At 36.1% G+C, this 22,836-nt stretch overlaps 4 protein-coding genes across 7 annotated transcripts; 1 reads left to right on the forward strand and 3 right to left on the reverse strand.

Moving 5' to 3' along the window:
* The first annotated feature begins 88 nt into the window (after window positions 1-88).
* On the forward strand, window positions 89-4,520 carry LOC122316450 (receptor homology region, transmembrane domain- and RING domain-containing protein 2). Of its 3 annotated transcripts, XM_043132972.1 has the most exons (5): window positions 89-235; window positions 657-803; window positions 1,372-1,602; window positions 2,048-2,494; window positions 3,519-4,520. In XM_043132972.1, the coding sequence occupies exons 2-5, from the start codon at window positions 680-682 to the stop codon at window positions 4,076-4,078; spliced, it is 1,362 nt and encodes a 453-aa protein (XP_042988906.1). In that variant the 5' UTR covers window positions 89-235; window positions 657-679; the 3' UTR covers window positions 4,079-4,520. The 3 variants fall into 3 exon arrangements, with proteins under 3 accessions (XP_042988906.1, XP_042988904.1, XP_042988905.1); XM_043132970.1 differs by lacking the exon at window positions 89-235 and having other exon boundaries at window positions 344-803; XM_043132971.1 differs by lacking the exon at window positions 89-235 and having other exon boundaries at window positions 347-803; window positions 2,090-2,494.
* Window positions 4,521-5,561: 1,041 nt separating this feature from the next.
* On the reverse strand, window positions 5,562-11,489 carry LOC122316732 (protein disulfide-isomerase 5-2-like). Its single transcript, XM_043133476.1, has 5 exons — window positions 11,074-11,489; window positions 9,970-10,073; window positions 9,321-9,691; window positions 6,442-6,749; window positions 5,562-6,130 (listed from the first exon to the last, which is right to left on the reverse strand). The coding sequence occupies exons 1-5, from the start codon at window positions 11,281-11,283 to the stop codon at window positions 5,819-5,821; spliced, it is 1,305 nt and encodes a 434-aa protein (XP_042989410.1). The 5' UTR covers window positions 11,284-11,489; the 3' UTR covers window positions 5,562-5,818.
* Window positions 11,490-13,331: 1,842 nt separating this feature from the next.
* Window positions 13,332-15,212, reverse strand: LOC122316368 (alpha-(1,4)-fucosyltransferase; the record flags this gene model as incomplete). The annotated part of the gene is given in 3 exon segments (XM_043132894.1): window positions 13,332-13,962; window positions 14,065-14,244; window positions 14,781-15,212. Coding segments are annotated over 3 exon segments (1,179 nt in total), but the record flags the coding sequence as incomplete, so codon positions are not given.
* Window positions 15,213-15,895: 683 nt separating this feature from the next.
* Window positions 15,896-21,430, reverse strand: LOC122317232 (phosphoenolpyruvate carboxykinase (ATP) 1-like). 2 transcript variants are annotated; one of them, XM_043134207.1, is made up of 13 exons: window positions 21,145-21,428; window positions 20,730-21,032; window positions 20,463-20,641; window positions 20,201-20,354; window positions 19,988-20,072; window positions 18,745-18,845; window positions 18,326-18,624; window positions 18,064-18,237; window positions 17,833-17,898; window positions 17,102-17,280; window positions 16,819-16,988; window positions 16,482-16,650; window positions 15,896-16,382 (listed from the first exon to the last, which is right to left on the reverse strand). In XM_043134207.1, exons 2-13 carry the CDS (start codon window positions 21,008-21,010, stop codon window positions 16,239-16,241), a joined length of 2,001 nt encoding a protein of 666 aa, XP_042990141.1. In that variant the 5' UTR covers window positions 21,011-21,032; window positions 21,145-21,428; the 3' UTR covers window positions 15,896-16,238. The 2 variants fall into 2 exon arrangements, with proteins under 2 accessions (XP_042990141.1, XP_042990140.1); XM_043134206.1 differs by having other exon boundaries at window positions 15,896-16,650; window positions 21,145-21,430.
* Window positions 21,431-22,836: the final 1,406 nt, after the last annotated feature.

Below are 22,836 nucleotides of genomic sequence, written 5' to 3' on the forward strand. Positions count from 1 at the left end.
AGATTTTAATTTAGATACAAAATTCAGTAAGAAGTGAAAAGATAATCAAGGCATGTGATTGGTACAGTTTTTTTTTTTTATTTGAAAAAAGAAAAAAGACAGAAATAGCAAATTTAGTTTGGAGAAACTAACCTGAGATGGAAGTGAGCAGTTGTCGTCGTCAAAGCAGAAGGAAGCTGTAAGAAGCTGCGACACAATGGCCCGCCTCATTGTACACGATGTGCACTTGAATAGAGTGAGTAAATTAGGAATCCATCCTGTCCACGCCCCTTCAGGCGGGGAGGATAATGATCATTACCAAACTATTTAATATATATTTAGTGCAAACTTCTTTTTTTCTTTTTTCTTCATTTTTTCTTTGTTGTCTATACTTCGACATTCCCTCTCGTACACATATATTCTCTCTCTCTCTCTCTCTCTCTCTCTCTCTATTTATTTATTTCACTTTTTCGCAAAATAATTTATATATTGATCCTCTCAACTTGGAAAGCATTAAAGGAATTAACAAGAAGATTCAGATTTATTATTCCTCCTCAGATGGAAGCGGATGTATCTATTGATTTTGTGATGGATTCCGCGAAGCCCTAAAATTTTGTTTTCGATGTATGTATATCTTGCTGAAAAATTTGGGTTTTTTATTGTTTGGGAAAACTCAGAATCTGATTTCGTGGGGGAAGCTATGAATCCGGCTGTGGTTTTCTCTTTGCTGTCTCTACTGGCAGGCTGTTGTACGACGGCAGCGACCGTGGTGCTAATCGGGGACAACGTCACTCTCTCTTTCGACGATATTGAAGCTAATTTCGGTTAGTTTTCTGGGGTTTTAGCTTAAAACTTATGTTTTTTGGTGTGAAAATGTGGGAACATGCAAAGCAACTATTTCAATATTTATATTTTTGTTTTGGCACAAGGGTATTCAAGTTTTGATAATTGGGTACTTGGGTATTTTGAAAGTTTTACTCGGGTTAGGCAATTCATCTGTTTGGGCTAATTGAGCCAAGTTGTTTCGTTTTTTAGCAGAGAAGTGCAAGTCATTAATTATAAGTCCCAAACCAACTGTGGAAAAGGTTAAAAACATTGATTGGGTTATTTGTTCGGGTGATGAAGCTGAAATTTGAATTTTACTCGTGTTGTGAAGTGAAAAATTGTGTTTCGTTCTTACACACACACACACACACATATACACGTTTACATGATCTATAAGTTAATATATATTGGATTGTTGTTTTAATTTCTTGAGAAGTTGCAAAATTTTATGCTAAGATTGTCGAAGGTGTGGGTTGTGTACGTGTGCTTATATGAGTGTGTGCATCCGTACATACCGGACTGTGATATTGGTACATTTTATTGGGTTGTGTTATGTTGTTTTTACAGCTCCACCCGTCAAAGGTTCAGGGGTTTGTGGGGTATTATACACGGCTGAGCCTCTTGATGCATGCTCAACACTGACTAATAAAGTGGAAAAAGCTTCAAATACTAGTTCCCCGTTTGTTCTGATTACTAGAGGAGGGTGTAGCTTTGAGGATAAAGTAAGAAGAGCTCAAAAGGCAGGATTCAAAGCTGCAATTGTCTATGACAATGAATATGGTGGCATCTTGGTTGCAAGTATGAGCTTTTCCTGCATAGTCAATTTTGTCCTATGACATTTATGCCCATGGTTATTAAGTTAATGTTCCCTCATAATCTAATACATACGACTTATCAACAGTAATCTGATACATAAGATACCATACGAGTTCTCACATGCTTTCTCTACTGGGGTACCGAATGAGATTTTATAGCGTACCAAGCTAGTACTCCATGAATGACGAAATAGTTATGGTGATATTTGAGCTAGGAAAATGAATCTCCTACTAATGGAATTGATAATATGTCTTGAAATTTCCATCAATCTCATTATTTTGGCTGGGAAATAGTAGTCGAAAATGCATGCTAATTTGTTCCTGTGAATGATATTTGATAAATTCACTATGTACATTTATATGAGCATAGCTTTGTGTATACGTTTTTGTCTCCAGTACTTTATGTTAATTTTGTTTTTCAAATCGAGGTTCATATCCAAGAATAATCGACACTCATGTGGACAATGCAGTGGCAGGAAATTCAGCTGGCATCAAAATAAATGCTGTGTTTGTTTCTAAAGCTTCAGGTGAAATACTAACAAAATATACCGGCTTGACTGACAAGGAGCTATGGATTATCCCAAGTTTTGAAAACTCAGCATGGTCAATCATGGCAATCTCTTTTATTTCCCTCCTTGCCATGTCTGCAGTGCTGGCTACTTGTTTCTTCGTTCGCAGGCATCGCATAAGACGTGAAAGACCACGAGCTTCTCGTGTGCGGGAATTCCATGGGATGAGTAGTCGATTAGTGAAAGCAATGCCAAGTTTGATTTTCACTTCTGTTTTAGAGGATAATTGTACTTCAATTACATGTGCCATATGCCTTGAAGACTATAGCGTTGGAGATAAGCTCAGGATTCTGCCATGTCGTCACAGTAAGTGTTTCTTACCATAGCCAAGATGCTTGTAAATTTCTTTATTAACTGTATTTATTTAAATTTGGTGGCATGGCTTCTCTGTTCTGTGAGTGTTTTTTATGAGTGGGAATGTATAATGGTGTTTAGTGGTGGGAGGTGGTTAATACACAAGCTTTTGTCCCAACAGATCCAAGAGAGCAGAGAGGAAGTGGTTATATTGTCAAGTGTGCATCTGCATTATACAGTTATTCATTAAAAAAAAAAAAAAAAGTGTATCTGCATTATACAGTTGTAGGCCAACGTAGACTATGTTCTAATTGAGAATTGGGAATATGGGTAAATTTCACTTTTGGTACCCATGGAAGTTTCTCTTATGGTATTTTGGATAGATATCCCTGGAAGTAGTAAGTGTTGTTTAGGATTTTGGTAGAGAGGGTTCTGCAGGGAAAAAGACTAGTTAGCCATATATGAAAATTTTCTGCAGTAAAAGTGGTTAAAAGCTGGGGTGGAAGTGGATGAAAAATAGAAGCACCTCGTTCACTTTTTCAAAACTTTTCATCTCATCTCATCTATTCATTACAATTTTCCCAAATTCCTACACAAAATAAAATAAACAATTCAACCTTTTCAAATCCAAAAACAAAAATAATATTAAAAAATATATTCTAATAATATTTTGTTCAACTTTTAACTTTTATCTCAACTTATCTCATCTATAAAAACAAACGAGTCTTAATCCTCTTATTGTCTAAATGACTTTTTTCAGTCTTGTTTTGTTTTTGAGAAAATCATCATTAGTGAGACTTGCAGTTATTGAGAGAGAGAGAGAGAGAGGTTACTACAGTGTTGATTCAGTGGGTTGGCAATTGTAGTCTTATATGCTGCACTGCCTTTGTCATTCAGGGCAAGCTTATGTTATTTTGTGGCAGGCGTGCTATTTTCAATGATTATTTTGTTGCAGCTTATTTATCTTCTTTCATTATATTATCGTATATTATTTAGCCTTGCACATATACTCATGAAGCATTCTGGAATTTTACAGAGTTTCATGCTTTCTGTGTGGATTCTTGGCTTACCACCTGGAGAACCTTCTGTCCAGTTTGCAAGCGTGATGCAAGAACTAACTCTGGTGATCCGCCAGCTTCCGAATCAACACCATTGCTTTCATCCAGCCCAGCCTCTGTGGCTTCTTCTGTTTTGTCGTCTGTTAGATCATCATCAGCCATACAAATAGTACCGGCATCATTTCATTCCCAGTCAGTTTCTCAAGTTCACTCTGTTGCTAGCACTCCTTATGTTCAGCATTCTCTTAGATCCTATCGCCAATCCCCTCCCCTGAGTGTAAGCCGAAGCTCGGCGGATATCAGGAATGCATCATCCCAAAGATCTCATGCTTCCTATTTGGTTTCACCCCACTCATTGGGTTACCCATCTTTATCACCACTAAACTCAAGGTACATGCCTCCACGTATTCCAAGCCCAAGCTATGCATCGCCAAGCTTTGTCAGTTCATCTGGTCGTCTACAGCACCCACTGCATTGTAGCGAGTCGGCTGCTAGTTTTTCTCCCTTTGCTTCTGCTCATTCTCTTCCAGAATGCTGAATCAAATTTTATCACATGACTGAAAGGCTGGGTTGACACGACCAAGAGCTCATCAGAGGGAGCTGAACCGAAAGTCCTGGATCATTTCTACCTCAGGCTTGCACCACAAAATTACTGAATCATTGTTGGGTTCTATTTGGCACCGGTGGTTACCAGTTTTTATGCCTGGAGTGTTTCTTTTTGCCTGCTCGCATGTACATTATAGTATAAGCTTGTGTTGTCTCTTTCAAATTTCAAGTGATAATTGTGGTTCTTACATTTGAGGTCTGTCGAATTGTCTACACACGGTCACGAGTGCATTGTGGTGTACTGGATTTTATTAACATTGATGTTTTGATAGTCTACATTGGTGAAGATGGTAAACCACACTAACCAGACTTGTTTGGAGCTGTGTATAAGTTTCTCTTTTAACCGAAAACATTGAACAATTTATTTTGGATAATTTATCCTTCTAGTATCTTCCCTCTCTGGCATAAGGTCATTCGTTAAACATGCTATCCTTTGTTGTGTTCCGAGACCATGAAATACTCGCCCAAAGGGAAATGATCCTAATAACATTCACTCTCGTGTAACTAACATATAATTTTTCATTTTTATCTTTTTATGTAAATACACAAATTTAAGCATTATTAAGATAAAATAATAACAATAACAAATCACATGTTTGATTATGTAGAGATAAATAGTGTAAGATTTTCATATAGAATCTCCTTTCTCAAAATGACAAAAAGTGTTTAAACTCCACATGCAAACGATTAAAAAAAAAAATTTAAAACGCCAAAAAAAAAAAAATAATAATAAAACAAAATAAGGACGGTTGGAGGGGAAATTCTCCCCCTTTGCACCACCTCTCTAGGAGGGCGGCCAGCCATCTCATGAGGGGATGGCCTGCAACTCACCGGGTAGTTTGCCACCCCATGGATGGTTGGCGAGCAAACCCCACGAACAGGTTGCTCGCTGTCCATCCCTCTTTGGTTGGCTAGTCCCTCCAATTTTGTCATTTTGTGTCTTTTCTTATTTCTTCAATAAAGGTGACGTGAAGATTTTTTACCCATTTATTTTGTATATATTAGCACGTATTTATTGGGTCAAGTATTATGCGACCTTGGGACGACACATTGACTATTATTTAATTAGTTTTTTTTAATGGTATTATTTAATTAGTTTACACAATAGACGATAAATGAAATGAGCTTATCAAAAATCACCCTGAATATCCAGGGAGTAATTAGATAAAGGAGAGGGCTACTCTGCGCCCATCCATGTGACGCACTTTACAATTTTATTTTTCTTTTCTTATATTTTTTAATATATTTAAATATTTTTAAAAAATAAAAAAAAATACATCAATACACTTAAAATTACTTCCTTAATTATTAAATAAAAAAATAAAAGTTACAAAGCGGTCATATAGAGCGGTCAAAATTAGTGGGCACAGTAGCTTTTTTCTTGGATAAAAGTAAAAATCTAGGGGATATTTTGATAACAATGTAAAACTCAGGTACTACTTTACTATTTGACACTAAAAATTAATGCGGTAACTAACGGTTACATTGCTAAATGAGAAGTCTGCAAAATGAACTGACCAAAGTGTGCGCATAAATAAGATTTCTCTACAAAAGCATTGAAGTGCAACATATAACTTCAACGTGCTCTGATATTTCTGTTCATATTGTTGATTTGTTTAAAAGCACATCCTCGACTAAATTTTCAGTTAGACGTCCATCAAAATGCCCAACTTTAATCTACCTTGTCTCCAGGTCCATATTCTCTACTTTCAGCCTCAGACACTGAACTCCTAGCATGATCAACTTGGTCTCCAGTACCAACCCTGAGAGGTTCCTCTCCTTTGATGGTTTGGATGAGCATCACGACCACAACCACAAAAACAAGCATGTACACAGTGTTGATTCCAACTAATGAATTGATATAACCAAGAAGTGATGGACCGCGGATTCTTTCCTTCAATGTTCTTCCTTCCCTATATCCTATAATGAATCTTGAGATTTGAGTTGCCTGATCCTCCTCATACATCGTTTCAGAACCGAAAACCTTATAGAAAAAAGGAACATCTGGTGTTAAAAAAGTCAGGACAAGAAAGCGAGTATTCAGAAACACCCAAATGATGTCATATAGATATGTATATTATGAAAAATTCTACAGTATGGGCATTAAAAGGATTTAGCTTATTGTGTACACAACGTAAAACCAAAATGCATTCCCTTAGCTATTATTCACTCGAACTTATGTCATGTTACACATTTGACACCTAAGATAAAATGTGAAATATGTCAACAGATGTGACCAAATATTGTCTGCAAGCTAAAACTTATCAAAAATTTTCCAGAAAAATTAAAACTTACTGATAAGTACTCTTCATCTCCATCCCAAACCACCATTTTTGGTAGCACTGTCTTTTTGTTAACCCCAAATGTGTCAGTGAAGTCCTCATACTGTTTGACACCAACATAACCAAATACTAAGTCACGATTTGCAGATGCAGCAGCCTTCAATAACTCTATAATTTTCTTTGACTTCTCCTCTGTCTCATCCTCCACAATTGTCAGGACAATTTTCCTCCTATCTTCTTCCAGGGACTTTAATGTGTCCGGGTTTATTGGTATGGCCAAAGGGAACAAGTTTTGTTTAATAAATTCCTCCAAAAATTCCTCTGCAAAATGAAAACAGGAAGGTATAATAAAGAGCATTTTCTTTTTAAGGCCAATGATAGGCATACAGATGATGAATGAATACTGAAGCATTTAAGCATTATAATTTGATGAAATGCAGAAGAGATCCATAAAAGAAAAGGGAATATGGAGTTTTCATAATGTACAACAAGAAACATCCACTGAACATTTGGTTGCTCATGGTTGCTTGATTAATCAGATTAATGTTCAAATTGAAGGCCTTACAGAAATCTAAATGTCAACCCTTGAGCTAGGATGGCATTTATCATGTAAAAACATAACTGATATCCTTGAGCCAAGCCAGGGGCATCAAGTTCAGTTCATTTATTATGTTCTTGGCTCAATCTGCCATGATCATGCCTGGAATTAACTTGAAAAAGCTTATAACAAGCTAACCCAAAGAAAATCTGCATGGTCTGGTTCTACTTAGATAATTAGATCATTTGTAGCTGTTAACTTAAATTCAAAACCTAACAAAAATCAGAGTGTATGTCAGACTATGATTTTGGCTGGCACAAAACGAACACATATCCTTTCAAGAGTAACAAGATCCCAACGAGCAAGCTAATTATTGATTCTTTATGGCAACCAAGGGTAAGGTGAAAATGCATAGCCGTTGGTACTAGAATAAATCGTACACATTAGCATTCAGGTTAATTTCAGAGGTGGATGCCAACTATGCAGTGGAGAAGTAACAATTACAGAAAACCAGAAGGACAGAAACTGAGGATTACTTCAAATCTCTTTAGGTGCTCAGATAGCTAAAATATACTTCACTCCAAGTAGTCCCATGAAGTTAGTAATGTCCCTTGATACTGACAATCTATTTCTGCTTCAGATAGCATTATGTTTTAAAGAATGCTAGAATCCCTGAAACTTAGATCTGGTTTGGATGTTGATTCTCACAACTTTCCCAAACTTCCAAACAAAACACAAAAAACAATTTAACTTTGTCAAATCCCAAAACAAAAATAATATTAAAAAATTATATTCTAACAATATTTTAACTTTGTACTATTTTTATTCAACTTTTTCTCTCCCCTTTCCCAAAACCCCATAAAACATTTTAATTCAAACCATTTCACTACCATTCACAAACCATCTCATCTCATTTCATCTCAACATCCAAACGGGGCCTTAATCTACCATTGTGTCTGTAGACAGATACTATTTATCGATATGCATCCTTATGACTAACAGGTAAAATGAATGTAAACAATGGCTCTAATAGATTAATTGTACCAATCTGCCCACAAAAGATAAGCACACACAAACGGTTCTCTTCCCTTGTATTCCAAGAAGGATCTTAACCTCTAACAAGTAATGTGTACTAGAACAGCAATGAAGGTACGCCACCCTCACACATGGATTGAATACAAGAGCAACACAACAAAAATCAGATCCATAACACCTGAGGTTAAAAATCCAGAAATTTGGAAAAATCAAAACAATCTGTTGCTTCCTTCCAAGCATTTAGTGTACTCAATACTTTTATCTTCCAAGCATTTGGTGCTCTCTAAAAAGTAAAGTGTACTGAAATAGAAAATAGAAGGTGAACCACCCTTGTGCATGGATTGAGAACAAGAGAAATTCAACATATATCAGATCAGGCTAACACCTGAAGCTCTGTGAATCTAAAAATCAAAAGAATCAGGAAAACCAGAACAATCTGTTGCTTCCTTTCAAGCATGTAGGACAAAGTTGTAATGATTAGAACATCTCAGAATATCTGTAAATAGTTTGAGTTAATATGTTCTATCGGGTTTTGAAAAGAAGAAAGAAATAATTGAATAAAAATATTATAAAGTTATAATATTGTTTGACTATAATTTTTTAATATTAGCTTCGTTTTGAAATTTGAAAAGTCGTACTGTTTTTTGTGTTTTGTTTGGAAGTTTGGGAAAGTTGTAATGATTAGGTAATAATAGGATTAAAAAGTTGAAAATTTAAAATTGAAAAGTGTTTTGTATTTTAGTGATATTTGGAAAAGAAATATATAAGAATACTTGTTACAAAAACAAGGCCGTAGTGTTCTCTGCATAGTTAGCTTTAGACCCAGAACCTTTATTTTTTCCTTTTTATGGGTAGCTTTAGATCCAAAACTGAGGTCTAAGTAGGATATTTTCTGAAGAAATGGCTTAAGAAGCCAATGGTCTTTGGATCAAATGGTATATATCCCCATAAGAATTAAGGATGGAGGGAGATAAGGGTTCCATTCCCCTTCAGTGCTGAGTCGTATATTTCAATGGGGTTAGGTGTCCACCTCTCAGCCACCTTTTTGATAAGTAATAAAATTTTATCTAACCAGGCCACGACTGTTTTTCGCAGATGTAATGCTCTATAGGGACAACAGAAGCCTGAATAGAAAGCAAACTCTCACAGAAAAAAGTTCTGAGAGGCGCCAGGATCAATGTGCATAAGCATGAAGGAAACTGAAAAGGACTAAAATATCTTTCACTTTTAAGAATTAGACATTTTGTCTGAGGTAATCAACATAGATTCAATACAACTTTCGCAGCAAACTGGACTAGCTAAACACAATAAAAACTTACCTTCAAAGGGGCCGTAAAAAATGTTCCGCTCATTGTAAACTGGATGAAGGGATACTAAAGCAGGAACCTTGTCGAAATCATATGATACCATGATGTCCTCAGAGAAATCCTTTGCCACAGAAAACCATGCCTTTTTCTTGTATTTTACAGCTAAATTTGATATCATCGACTCTTTCATGCCAAACCCTATATATATAGGAAAGAAAGCGCCAGCTGCTTCAACAAAATCACTGATGGCAGAGTCTGAATCAAGAACTGAAACATCAGAAGTAACAAATTTTTTCAGATAACGAACAAGCAAATCTGCTTTCCTCGGTCCATTATATTCTACAGGGACACCATGCATAAAGATCTTGAGGGTGGGATATGCACTGCATCATAGAAATTCAAGAGTTAGCAATTACATAAGAACCATTAGCTATATTTGCTAACTGAAAATAATGTTCTTAGGAAAATGGGTTATGAAACATATTCTGTGCAAAATTGGACTACCATCACACCGTAAGCATCAATATGGTGTCCTGGAGCAGTTTCCTAATGTTCTAGTTTAAGTCAACTGCAAAGGAAACCCCTATCTCAAACAACTAGAAAAAAAAGGCAAGTATGATTAACATCAAAGGGGATGGGGATGAAGTCCCTGGAAGCATACTCAATGTCATGTTTTTTAGCCAAGCGGGTATATTTATCAGCATTTACTTTTGCTATGACAATGGGCTCTTTCAAGCTGGCAAGTATGGGGGCAGCTTCATCCAACTGCAATGCAAACATTAAAGTTGTTAGTGTTACAAATTAAAATACCGGCTGTGATTAACAAAAGGTCGAAGATTCAAATGAAAACAAATATTGAAAGAAATTCCAACAATCCATTCTAAGTCTAGGGTCTAAATATATGATCAACTTTTAACAGCATTATGATAGACTTTTGACAGGATTATCAGCGTAAATCACAGAATATTTTTTTAAGACAACGGCTCACACCTCCAGCCCAACGCTGATAAGAAGGATGAGATTATGGGTGAGAGTTCAAGTCCCATGGGTTGAGCGAGTTTCTCAACAATCATACAACAAAAGGCCCATTTTTTTTCACAAGCATTGGACCATATTCTCCAACATCTTACAGAATAAAAAATATCCTCATAAAATAAGGCAAGATGCACACTCCAGCAGAATTCAAGTCCCATGGAGTGAGTGAGTTTCTCAACAAGCATACAAAAAAAGGCCAATTTTTTCACAAGCATTGGACCGTATTCTCCAAAATCCTACAAAATAAAAAATATCCTCGTAAAATAAGACAAGATGCACACTCCGCAGAATTCAATCTCCAGAGAGTTGGAAAAGGCAAAAAATAAAATTTTAAGCTTAACCAAAAATACCCTGATGAGTATAAGTTATAACCCAGACAATGGTTTTGGCTAGTATGTTGTCATAGTTTAGAGAGAACAAAATTAAGGCAAGACTTATACTTTCGACGGTACGAAGTAATATTTTCCTTACTGTTACAGATCAGTTTCTTCAGTAGATGTATTATCAATTGAAGTCAAGTTCTTAGGCGGGAATTCGAACCGAATCCGAGTCTGATTAAGCGACAAACTTTATCCTCAAGCCCAAAAAAGATTAGTGTTAATACGAAATCACAGATCTATAATTACCATCGATGAATTAAAGAGAAGACAAGATCGAAAACGCAAACAATCATTTATTGAATCAATGTTTCAAAAGTGAAATCAGTAGAGAGAGAGCGAGAGAGAAGGACCTGGGGAGAGAGACGCTTGCAGTGGCCACACCAAGGGGCGTAGAAGTCAACGAGGATGAAGTCGAAGGTAGAGATGGCGGAATCGAAGTTCGATTCATCAAGTTCCAATACCTTCCCATTCGCCGTCAACAACTGCTCGCCCCCGACAGAAGATATCGGTATCATCAACATCAAAAAACACAACAGCATCATTAAAACACGATTCGTCATCCTATATTACGAAGACGATGATCCGAAGAATCTGGTTTGTGTTTCTCTGTTCGTTTCTCGTTAAGTTGTTGAGCTGCGAGTCTTGTACCTCCGTTATGCAATCATGTGCCCCTCTGCTTTTAACATGAATTTGTATGCGGACTTCTCAGTAGTCAGTCCTTCCCAATTTTTGAACTTCTGCGAAACTCTCTAATACCATTAGCATTGGTTTATGCATACATGTAAAAACACTAAACACTATTTTTAGAGATTGGCTTTGCCATTTAAGAGAACTTTTCACATCATAAATAATAATAATTTTTATTATTATTAATTTTTTTCCTAAAATTAGTTTTTTAATTCTACAATTAGTTTTTTTTTAATATATTTTACAGTTAGCATCCATTACGTACATTTGATATTAATAATACAAATGTAATAATAATTATATATTTATTATAATATATAATTTTTTTATATATTATAATAAAAATATAATAAAATGATAAAAAAAATAATATATTATAATAATAAAATGAATGTGAATGTGAAAGTTTGTTGTGTTGTTGAAAGAGGGAGAAGAGGAAAGCGTTGTGAGAGAGAGAGAGTGGGAGGAAAGAAAAATAATTAGTAAAATAATATTTGAAGTGTAAATAGTAGATTTCTAAATTTATATAGAAATTGTTCATAACTATATAAAAATATGGAGATGCATAATTTAATGTAGAGGAATTTAAGACCATATTATGCAAATATGATTTTATATATGCAAATGTATAATCTAATGACACTGCTCTATATGGATAGTTATTCGAGTAATTTTATTTGAGTTTAGATTATAATAATGCTAGTATTCGGTCTCATTTTGATCATTTATGTATTTAATTTTTTTAAAAAAAATTACTTATTGATTAAGGAAATAACTATTAATATATTGGTATTTTATTTAATTTGTAAAAATATTTAAAAATACTAGAAAAAATGCAATTTATACTAGGGAATACCAAGTGGACAAATTGAAAGAGAATAGCAGCACTAGCATATGTTTGATAAAAATAATCAGGTTATTAATTAAAAACATTAATTTTAATAATATGAAAAATATTATTCATTAATTTTCTATATTATTTGCTTTGTGATATCAAATAATTGAAAATAATGATGATTATCTCACTTATACATCATTATTTTAATTATAAAGAATAATTAAATAATAATGGTTAAAAGAATTGCGAGTAAAATTACTTGCTTCACGCTATTTAAGTACATATAGCATGAAGTCAGGATAAAACGAACCAGAAGTTCGTCCCGTTCTTTATCAAATTACATATCATCCACTCAACGCACCGTATCAAGGCTCATTAATGTGAATGACTGCAGCCACAGCCGTCTGCATGGGAGGCCCCGTATCCTGAGGTTAAGAATACATACATATATACGCTGTTTTCCCTTCAACGTCTGTACTGCTTCTATCCCTCTCATTTCTCAATTCTCTGCATTACTTGCTAGCGGGAGAGCCTATGGTTTTCGTGGGAGAAGAAGAAAAGCCTTGCAGACGAGGAGGAACAAGGCCTACAGAAGAAATAGACGAGATTAGAAGATGAGTCCGTTTCCTTTAGTCTCATTGGAGTTTCTTAGCCTTGCCCATTTTTCAATTTCATCAGCAAAATTAGAGATGGTAAGAAGGAAGGGAATAATTAATTTCTTGGCAGGCTGAGATGATGTGAAAACCAACCATATCAGATAACATAGATGAAATGTTTTTTTTTTTTTTTTTTTTTTTTTTACAGCATATATAGTCTCACGGTAAGCTGTGCCCTCAGAGTAACCAACCATGTCAGAAACTATTCTTTGCTAGTAGGATCCATTTTTTTATGCTTGTATGTGGTTTGTTTATTTGAGACTAATCATTATTCTCATCAAAAGTCAAGTCTTCTCTTCCACTAATAAAAAAAAAAGTACTTTCTTAGTACTTTTCATTGGATTAGAGCATTCATTTTCTTCTAGGAATTCAATTTGAATTGACTGTGTCTATTGCAACTTTGAAAATTTTCATCGCATTGCCCAAGCTTTTACTTGACCAAAAATCAAAAGAGTACCGCTTGAATGTAAATGGCACAAGAATCGGCATTCTTATCCTGTTACATTTCTCCCAACTCTTCTGCTCACAGTCTCACACAATCGGCATGGCAATGTGTCCAGGCTCAATGCACGGGTCTTTCCATAGCTACCTAGCACACCACATCTTCTCCAAGCATCGTACTCTGAATAGGCAACTGGGTCATTAGCAAGGGTCTTTACGTGAGAAGCCAATCCCTCCAAGGAGCTGAATTTAGAGCCATCTATTATCGAATGTGGAGGGACAAAGTCCCAAACATTGGGTGCACTGAAGTAGATTGGCACCGCACCAGAGCCCAGTGCATAAAATAGCTTCTCTGTCACGTAGCTCTCTGTCCTGATGTTTTCAATGGCAAGAACAAACTTGTAGTGTGACATGGCACAATCTAAATGGTCCCACCATTTCGGGGAGGCGCTGCCATCGTAGGCACATTCGGGGTAGAAATATCAGGCCACGTCCGAGCCACCAACATTGTTCAAGCACTTGCCAAATGAATGGTGAGGCACCAGGCTGAGTAGCTGCTTGGCCAGCTGATTTCTTTGAGGAAGACAACGTGACGAAGACCAATACACAAGCGTATCCTTGAAATGAAAAGGCCTCATATTAAAGTTTTTTTTTTACCTCCACAACATTTTATGGAAGGAATAGAGATGCAAGGACAAAATTACTGAAGTGTCGTATACTTAAAAGCTGTTCTTCAATGAAGACACCTGATAATTTCGACTATTACGAAAGGGCCCACCGGCATAGGTAGATTGAACATCATCATTGGCATGATAACTTATAAATATATCTTCAACTCCTGACCGCTTTCTACCAGCCTCAAGATCCATGTATACACGAAGTGGATCTCCAAAGAGTCTCTGACAAACGTAGAAGGAGGTTTACAATGATGCAGGCCAACATGGAGTTGTGCCAAAACAGAGAGGAATTAGGAAGAGAAGAATATACCAGGAAACAACCGCAAGTATTTAAGCACAAAAACAGATAACATCCTTGTTTGAAAGACATTTACAAATCATAAGATCAAGAACTACAATCATTACGTCAAATGAAAATGATACAAAGGAATCAACTTGACGATTATCAGAAAGCACAAAGGAATCAAATAGTACTTTGTTTGACTCAATTCAAACAAAAAATTATAACAAGAAAAAAAAAAAACCTTGTCCCATTGAAATTCCCAAAACAAATAGTTTTGCTGAAAAGATGAGACAAATTCTATACATTATATTACTATTATATTTGCATCTCATTAAGTAAGATATAACACATTTATCATATTATTTATTATATATTTTTTTATAATTAAATGGTGATAAATACGTCACATTATTTATAATAAAATATAAATAAGATGATAATATAGTGTATATCATTTCTCGAAAATATATATTACTTGACGCGGGGGAGTAACGGTCTCGAACAAGCCGCAGCCGCATGAGTATAGCTTGGCCAAATTGTCAGGAATCCACGTCCACTCTTTCACCAAAACACTGACATGCTCCATTTTCAGCTCACCACATTTAAATTCATAATCGTGCAAAGCAGAGGACCCATTTGAATGAATTGGGAGCAATGCTTTGTGCTTCTCCCTGAATCGGACACAACCCACCTGAGAGTCCCACTTCCGAAAGACACTGATCGAATCGGTAAATGGGTCCGGTCCGGGTCTTGTCTCCGACGAAACTGTTTGGGTGATGAGTTGGATGGAGTTCGATATAGAAGGAAATTCGAGGATGCCGGGAAAGAAGAGGAAGAACGTGAAGCCCAACATAAACGCGACGGCGAAGGTGTTGAGGTGCTTCCGTGGGATGGTGGGCGCCGAAGATCAGAATCCTTGTATCACAGAGAGAGAGAGAGAGAGAGAGAGAGACTGGGGGAGTCAATAGGTTGAAGCATCAGAATCCAAAAGCCGAGACTGTAGAGTTTAGACTTGGTTAGACGACAAACAGACAAAGTTCTCCCATTCTAGCATTCTCCGTCACGTAGATCATTGATGGATTGTCGGAAAAGGTACAAAAGTTGGGCAGTCAAGACTTGAGCATCAATTTTGCTGGGCAACGGTAACCTGAAACTGAAAGCCCACCCTAATACACCAAATTAATGGTTTTGGTTGGCCTTAAAAGGAATTTTACAGTAAATAAATGATATTTATAATCTTAGTTAGCGTGCAAGTTCTGTATACTTTCTATGAAAAAATTGGCTAAATCTAAGATTCACGTCAAAAAAAAAAAAATTAATTTTTAATAGTGAAACTCACTTTTTTTTAAAAAGGGCACATGATTTACATATTCACAAACTATATTTAACATTATTCTTCGTCATAATATTGATATTTTTTTAAAAGAATTTGAGCAACTAAAAATATTGTTAGTGTATTGAGTTTTGTTACAAATAAACTTGTGTGTTAGCACACTAAATATAGTGAGACTCGTTATAATTTAAAAAAAAACCAGAACACCAATAGTTTTTTTTGCATAGTTGTTGTTTGTGCAATTAAAAAATGGAGGATAAGTTTCCAAGAGCGCTGACTGCCTGCGTAATTATTCCAAATTATTTTGGCAAATAAACATATTTTGAATCGAGCTTCAATTTCATATACATGACCCCTTTTCCCACTCGACTTGCATTACATTTTTTTTTTATATCGACTCACATTACATTGATATGGATAAATTTCACACAATAAAGCACCTCTTCCTTTTGTTTTTGCTAAAGAGAATAAAGAAAGATAAGATTATATGAAAGTATATCAGGACAAAAGATTACATAAAACTCTGCACAGTAACAGTGGAATATGCATTCTCTTGTTGCCCTCAACTTCACCTTTGCTCCATCAGTCACAGATTTCCATTCAGAATATAGGACCAGCTGCAAGGATCTCCTCAGTCAGATTGTTGTCCTTTCCAATCTTGTAGTGCAAAAATCCCTCAAAATTCTTCTTGAACAGACCTCCTAGCTTTAATAATGTGTCTTTGTAGGCCTTCTTATCTTGCCACTGCAATTCAAGAGAATCATGTGCCCCATTAAAACAAATCAAGTGCATGCCCAGAAATATCAGCAGCATCATAATTAAAGGAAATTTAAGAGAACTAACTGTGTTTATTGGATTTAGGATTTCTGAAGGCACGCCCTCAATTTCAGTGGGGATATCGAGTCCAAATACTTCAGTCTTGGTGTAACTTGTTGTCAAAAGGGTCCCTGAGTGAATGGCATCAATGATCTTCCTGGTATAAGCTAACTTCATTCGGTTACCCGATCCATAGCTGCAGAAAAAGTAGATATCCATATGTACTTAATAAATCAGATGCATCCATAAGACAAAGCATTACTAGTTATCCAAAAAAGAAAACAAAATGCATCTTAATAGAATGTTTACTATCATTTAGCTTTTACAAATAAGTGTTGGTTTATCACTAGATAGTGTATCATACCTCCCACCTGACCAGCCTGTGTTAACTAGCCATCCTGTAGCCCCATGCTTTTGCATCTTTTCAGCCAGCATTGCTGCGTACTTTGTGGGATGCAGCATTATAAATGCTGCACCAAAGCAGGCTGAGAATGTAGCCTGTGGCTCCTTGATACCATCCTCTGTCCCAGCCACCTATGTTCACATGCAAAGTTTGATAAATAAAATCATGAATATCTCCATATAAAAGTATACTAAAAACATTTTCTCGAGAATGTTTGAAAGAAAACAGCAGGTTTATTTAGTACCAGAGCAGTGTAGCCGCTAATAAAATGGTACATGGTCTGAGCCAAGCTCAGCTTGCTCACAGGTGGGAGCACACCAAAGGCATCACAGGCTAGAAGGATGACATTCTTTGGATGGGGTCCAACACACGGTAATTTAGCATTGGGGATGTATTCTATTGGATATGCTGCCCGAGTGTTCTCTGAAACAAAGCATATATAAGTCGAATCAGCATGAATGAGTTTGTATCTTTATCACATTAGTAGTCAAATTCTACATTCCAATTAATGGGATATGGATATTATTGGTTTTTCTTGTCGTTGGAAGCCAAGCCAGTCCATGAAGATTCTCCCTTTTCTTAGTGCAATTCCCCTTTCAGTAAGCATCCAGTATCAGGTTAATCTTGACCTGCTCTAACTGGTAGAATGTATGTAGATCCTTGCACATCCTTGTTACTATCTGAAGACTTAATGAATATATATCTATATTCATAATGTTAGTAATAGCCCTTCTTGATATATATGTGCTAATCAACCGATGAGATTCACGACTGTTGTGATTGCATGGCAAAACTATGTTATCTAATTGGAAGACCAGGTTGCACCCCTCGACCTTTTTCTATATCAGATTATGTTGTACAAAATTACCATACAAGTAGAAAAAATAAGAGAGACCGGAAACATAATTCATGTCAGTCTCTTTATTGGCAGGTTCCAAACATTGATCAGCTTATTCAAATACATGCAATCTTTACCTGTAACAGACTTGTCTGAGTAGTCCACTTCCCGAGTATGCTCATCGAACACGACATTCTCCACCACTGCCAAAGACGAGCAATAATAGAACTACTTGACGTGATTCTCTTAAGATTTGGCAAATTACCACTCATTTTAGAATATAGCTTTAAACTTTTCAAAATAATTTTTAAAGAAAAATCCCAAAATAAAGTATAAATTTAAATATAAATAAAAGGCCAGAATGTTACCGGTCCCAAACTTGATAGCATTCCAAATATCAGGCTCCTTTTCCCTCGACAAATCAATGCACTTTGCGTAGCAACCACCTTCAATGTTTGACACACCATTGTCACTCCAGCAGTGCTCATCATCTCCGATTAAAAACCTGTTATGATCCGTGGATAGAGTTGTCTTCCCAGTACCTAAGACAGTCACAAATCCAGATTAGGTTAACATCAATGGCATGGTCACGACTATAATCTTAAATCACATTATGGTACCGATCATGACCTGATAATCCAAAGAAAAGGGCAACATCACCATCTTTGCCCACATTACAACCAGAGTGAAGGGAGAGGATCTGACGCCTAGGCATGAGATAGTGCGTTACACTGAATAGACCCTTCTTCATTTCCCCAGCATACTGAGTGCCAAGGATGACCATTTCCCTCCTAGCAAGATTGAGGTCTATGCTGGTGGAAGAAGTCATGTGGTGAGTGTAACGATTGCATGGGAACTGCCCTGCGTTGTATATCGTGAAGTCCGGAGTACCGAAATCCTCCAGCTCTTCAGGAGTTGGCCTTATACACCTGTCATGCACAGGTTTTATAATATGTATATGTACTCTGTCTCGACCATTCCACCTCCAGCTTAATATAGCATCCATGTTTCAGTACAGATTCTGGAAATTATTTTTAGTTGGTACTTACATGTTGTGCATGAACAAGGAATGGTAAGCTCTGGCAGATACAATTCGGACTTTGATACGGTGTTCTGGATCCCAGTTCAAAAACTGATCATTCACGTATACCTGAAGCATGAATTTACCATATCAGCCTCACTATTCCTCGCAAATTTGTGCTCATGATGATGAAGGTAATCATGAGATTTTAGAGGATCCTTAATTAACATTAGAATCTGATTAAAGTTTGAAGCCATGTAATCATATTCTTAATTGGTTATCTCCTCTGGCCAGATCCTATTGAAGTCTGCTGGGAGTGGTTACGTTAATTTATAATTTTATTTTTATAAAATCTTTTATGCTTAAAGCATTTCTCAAATAGAAAACACCATCGCTGTCGTAAACATACAACCAAGGAAAATTTTTTAGAAACACAAAGAAGTAGAGAAATTTTCATGGCACACCCAAAGTACGATGCTTTATTTTTTAGAAAATAAATTGGGTTAATTGTAAGGTTAGAATATAGGTTTTCACCTTGTTGCAATTTGAAAACTCATTTTTTCATTTTTATAAAATTTATACATGAACTTTAAGAAACTTGTGATTTAGTATCTCTATCAATTTTATAATTAAAGAATTAACGGTGTGATTTACAAGTAACATCCTTACATCACACGTCAATCTCTTATTGGTTGACGTACGGGATATTGAAAATTTGAGGTCATGTGTCTATTAATCAGAGACTGACACGTGGTGTCGTTAATTTGTCTAACGGAAAATAGATACATATTAAAAAAAAAAAAAATTGAAGTTCACGTATTTTTTAGAAAACTAAGACATCAAAATGTAAAAACGTGAAAATTCAATTACTCATTTTGCTATCAACCCAAATAAACTAAAATGACATAGAAAAAGACCTCGAATTTAAAAATCTTAAATTAGAAAAAAAAAACACACAAACACACACACACAAAGCAAGTCTATTAATATTTACCATTCGAGTCGTGGCCTTGATCCGAATAACATGTATACACGTATCCCTTCGATCAATTTAGTAGATCTAGATAGGTATCCACCGGACTAGATGTCGAGAAGGGGAATTAATGGTGAACACGCAATATTTTATACAATTATATTTTAAAATAAATCGTATATTTTATCCAATCGTATCCAAAATAGACTTGGAGGAAGGCCACCTGTGACTTAGCAAACAGTTGACATTTTGTATGTTTCTGACTTTTGACCACGAGAAGAGGGAATGATCGAAATACCTTATCCAACGAGTTCAAGTAATCGACAGCTCTCTCTCTGTTAACAAGGAAAGTATGCTCGTCCATCTCGATGTTGGGTGAGCCCCTAACATGTAAACCCATTGTCAACTTCCCATAGATAATATCAAGAAATTACGGAAATTACGGAAGAAGGATATATATATATATATATAACAACTGGGAAAAAAAAACAAGAACAAAAGAATCACTTACTTTCCCCACCAAAGCTCATCTTCAGTGGTTTCATCCCTGACTACACGTTTGTCTCTCGGCGCCCGACCTGTCTTTGCTCCGGACAGAGTTGCCAACGCACCAGTTGATGTTATAAATGATCCTTTCTCGTACTTGATAGCTTGCTCGTACAGTTCTGTACACAATATATTTGACCAATTAACATAATTTTTTTTTATTAGCTTAAAATGGCTCTGAGCAATACCCAGAAATCCTAACGATAAGGGCACATAAATTTAGTTACCAGCGGGTGAGAGGTTGTAGAGGACGTGTGTGAACTTGAGCGCGCTGTCACTTATGCCGAAGGAGGGAGCATAAGAGTGGTGCCCAACATGCGTCACCCTCGGGCTTTCTGCCGTCCTCGCCGGGTCCCCTTTCACCACCTTTGGTCCAGTCTCCCTCGTCAGCGATGCCAGCGAAGCGCTACACATGCCCAGCAGCCGAGTAAATATGCGATCGATATCCAAGCAATGAACAGCTAGATCAGTCAACCAGATCGTTCGGTCATTACCTGATGGATTGGAGTTGCTGTCTATGGCGTTCTTCTTCGGACATGGCTGAAAAAGCTCCATGAGTTCCTCTTATCGGAGTCGTCGGCGCTGACTTCTTCTTCTGTAGAGAATGAAGCTCGTCGATCGTCTGAGCTCTCACCGGAGGTACACTGTCGTCGTGGCACACCTCGTTGGGCTTCTCCTGCTGCGTCTGGATCTTAGCCAGCCCGTACTTACGTCCGCCGATGCTTTCGCTTCTAGCGAAGCTGAACGCTCCGTTTTCCGTTCCCTTGTTCTCCATATTTTCTTTGCCTACAAATATTCTATATTGTCGACGTTAAAGCCCAACCAATATGAAAGCGGACAAACTCAAAAATATCACAAACAACTGAAAGAACAGAAGAGAGAGAGAGAGAGAGAGTTGTCGAACGGAACTTTTTAACGGTAAACCCAGATCAGATGAGGATCTGATGGAGAAGAAAGGCCAGCTGGAGAGAAAACGAATTTTATGGCAATGAATGCTTCGAGATCCAAATCCAAGAGTTAAGAAGCAGGTATGAATACATAGAACAAAGTAACGGTGGAAATGAGTCCGGTGTGGATTCAGGGCACCCAAGGCTCCCTTAAAAAGGCTTCATTCCAAAACCGAACCTTTAACTGGGTTATGCTTTAGGACCCTTCCTGCACTGCAGCGTGCCTAACCCAGAGATATGATCCCCTAACAAGGACGGTGCCCGGCCACTTTAAATTCAAAATATTTATTTATTGTGTGTTATCCAGGAAAAAGCTATTATTTAATTATTTTTAGGTAATAAACTAATTAATCCATTTAGTCTGAAAGAATTTTACGATTAATAGACAGAATCCAGATTTAAAATTTTATATTATTTTAAATTCTTATTCGGATTCGGGGTAAATGATTAAATCAAGTAAAAGAGGAATAATATTATAATAGTGAATCTGCATTTATTTTTATATAAAAAAAATTTAAGACAGTATTAAATTTTCCTTAAATAAGACAAAACCTCCTTACGAATTTATCTGTTTTACTTTTACTTGTATTTAAATTTCAAACCCTGTTTCTGTTGATCAACAGAAGTAAGTACTTATCTTTTGTTGTAGTGGCCATTAGTGGAGCTACCATTTTCTGTCCGAAATGTCATTTCCTTATCGTCTATGTGTCATGTATTTTATATAACACACATCAATTACGATCGTGTTGCCCAGATGACTAACACAAGAGGGGGTGAATTGAGTTGTATTAAAAAAAAATAACAATTATAAATCAAATATATATAATATAAAATATAAACAAAATATGAAATAACAATAAATATAAAGAGTAAGGGTAAGAGAGAAGCAAACTCAGTATGTTAACGAGGTTCGGCCCCACTGCCTACGTCCTCGCCTCAAGCTACCCCTTGAGGATTCCCAAATTCACTATTCAACCTCCTTCAGGTGGAGATAGAAACCTATTACACCTTTGAACAACACCGCTACAAAGGATCCGTGTAGAACACCCTCTACACTTGCAATCACCTTACACGTGGTGATTCAACTATTCCCCGTGTAGAATACTTTCTACACACACAAGGGTTATACACACCATTTTTCTGATACAAAAGCTGATAGTGGGTAGGTTATCAGAAAACACTCCTCAACGAGTGAAATAAGAACAATACAGCACAAGCTATATCTCTCAAAATGAACAAGGATTAAGACTCAATGTTTAGAGAAGAGAGAATGAAAGCTTTGAATGAATGTTGTATGCTCTTGGTGTTGTAAATGTGAAGCTCTCAAATGATCTATTTATAGGCATATGAGACTTCATATTCAAATTTAAAAAGATTCACATGTCAAAGACAACATCATTCACTTTTTCAAAGAATTCAAATAAAAGGTTCTTCTTTCTCAATTGTCAAAGACAACATCATTCATTTTTTCAAAAAAATCAAACCTAATCTTTTACTTTTGGCATATGACAAAATGAGCACACTTTCATTTTCAAAAAATTCAAACCTAATCTTTTACTTTTTGTATAAGTCTAAAAAAGCATCAATCACTTTTGAAAATATTCAAATAAAACATGCACATGTTAAAGATGACAATCAATCATCTTTAATATTT

Source organism: Carya illinoinensis, chromosome 7, assembly GCF_018687715.1.
Source record: "Carya illinoinensis cultivar Pawnee chromosome 7, C.illinoinensisPawnee_v1, whole genome shotgun sequence".
Lineage (NCBI taxonomy): Eukaryota > Viridiplantae > Streptophyta > Magnoliopsida > Fagales > Juglandaceae > Carya > Carya illinoinensis.

Bases quoted from the DNA above. Each gene is read 5' to 3' on its own strand.
- LOC122316732 (XM_043133476.1), bottom strand. From the start codon at position 11,283: ATGACGAATCGTGTTTTAATGATGCTGTTGTGTTTTTTGATGTTGATG. The intron at 6,750-9,320 runs GTAAGTTTTTAT...TTCATTTTGCAG, and splicing joins TTTTTACGGCCCCTTTGAAG to AGGAATTTTTGGAGGAATTT. The intron at 6,131-6,441 runs GTAAGTTTTAAT...TTTTTCTATAAG, and splicing joins GAGATGAAGAGTACTTATCA to GTTTTCGGTTCTGAAACGAT.
- LOC122316450 (XM_043132970.1), top strand. From the start codon at position 602: ATGTATGTATATCTTGCTGAAAAATTTGGGTTTTTTATTGTTTGGGAA. The intron at 1,603-2,047 runs GTATGAGCTTTT...TTTCAAATCGAG, and splicing joins TGGTGGCATCTTGGTTGCAA to GTTCATATCCAAGAATAATC. The intron at 2,495-3,518 runs GTAAGTGTTTCT...GGAATTTTACAG, and splicing joins GATTCTGCCATGTCGTCACA to AGTTTCATGCTTTCTGTGTG.
- LOC122317232 (XM_043134206.1), bottom strand. From the start codon at position 21,010: ATGGAGAACAAGGGAACGGAAAACGGAGCGTTCAGCTTCGCTAGAAGC. The intron at 20,642-20,729 runs GTAATGACCGAA...GGGCATGTGTAG, and splicing joins CAGCAACTCCAATCCATCAG to CGCTTCGCTGGCATCGCTGA. The intron at 17,899-18,063 runs GTAACATTCTGG...CGTCTTTGGCAG, and splicing joins TGCTATCAAGTTTGGGACCG to TGGTGGAGAATGTCGTGTTC.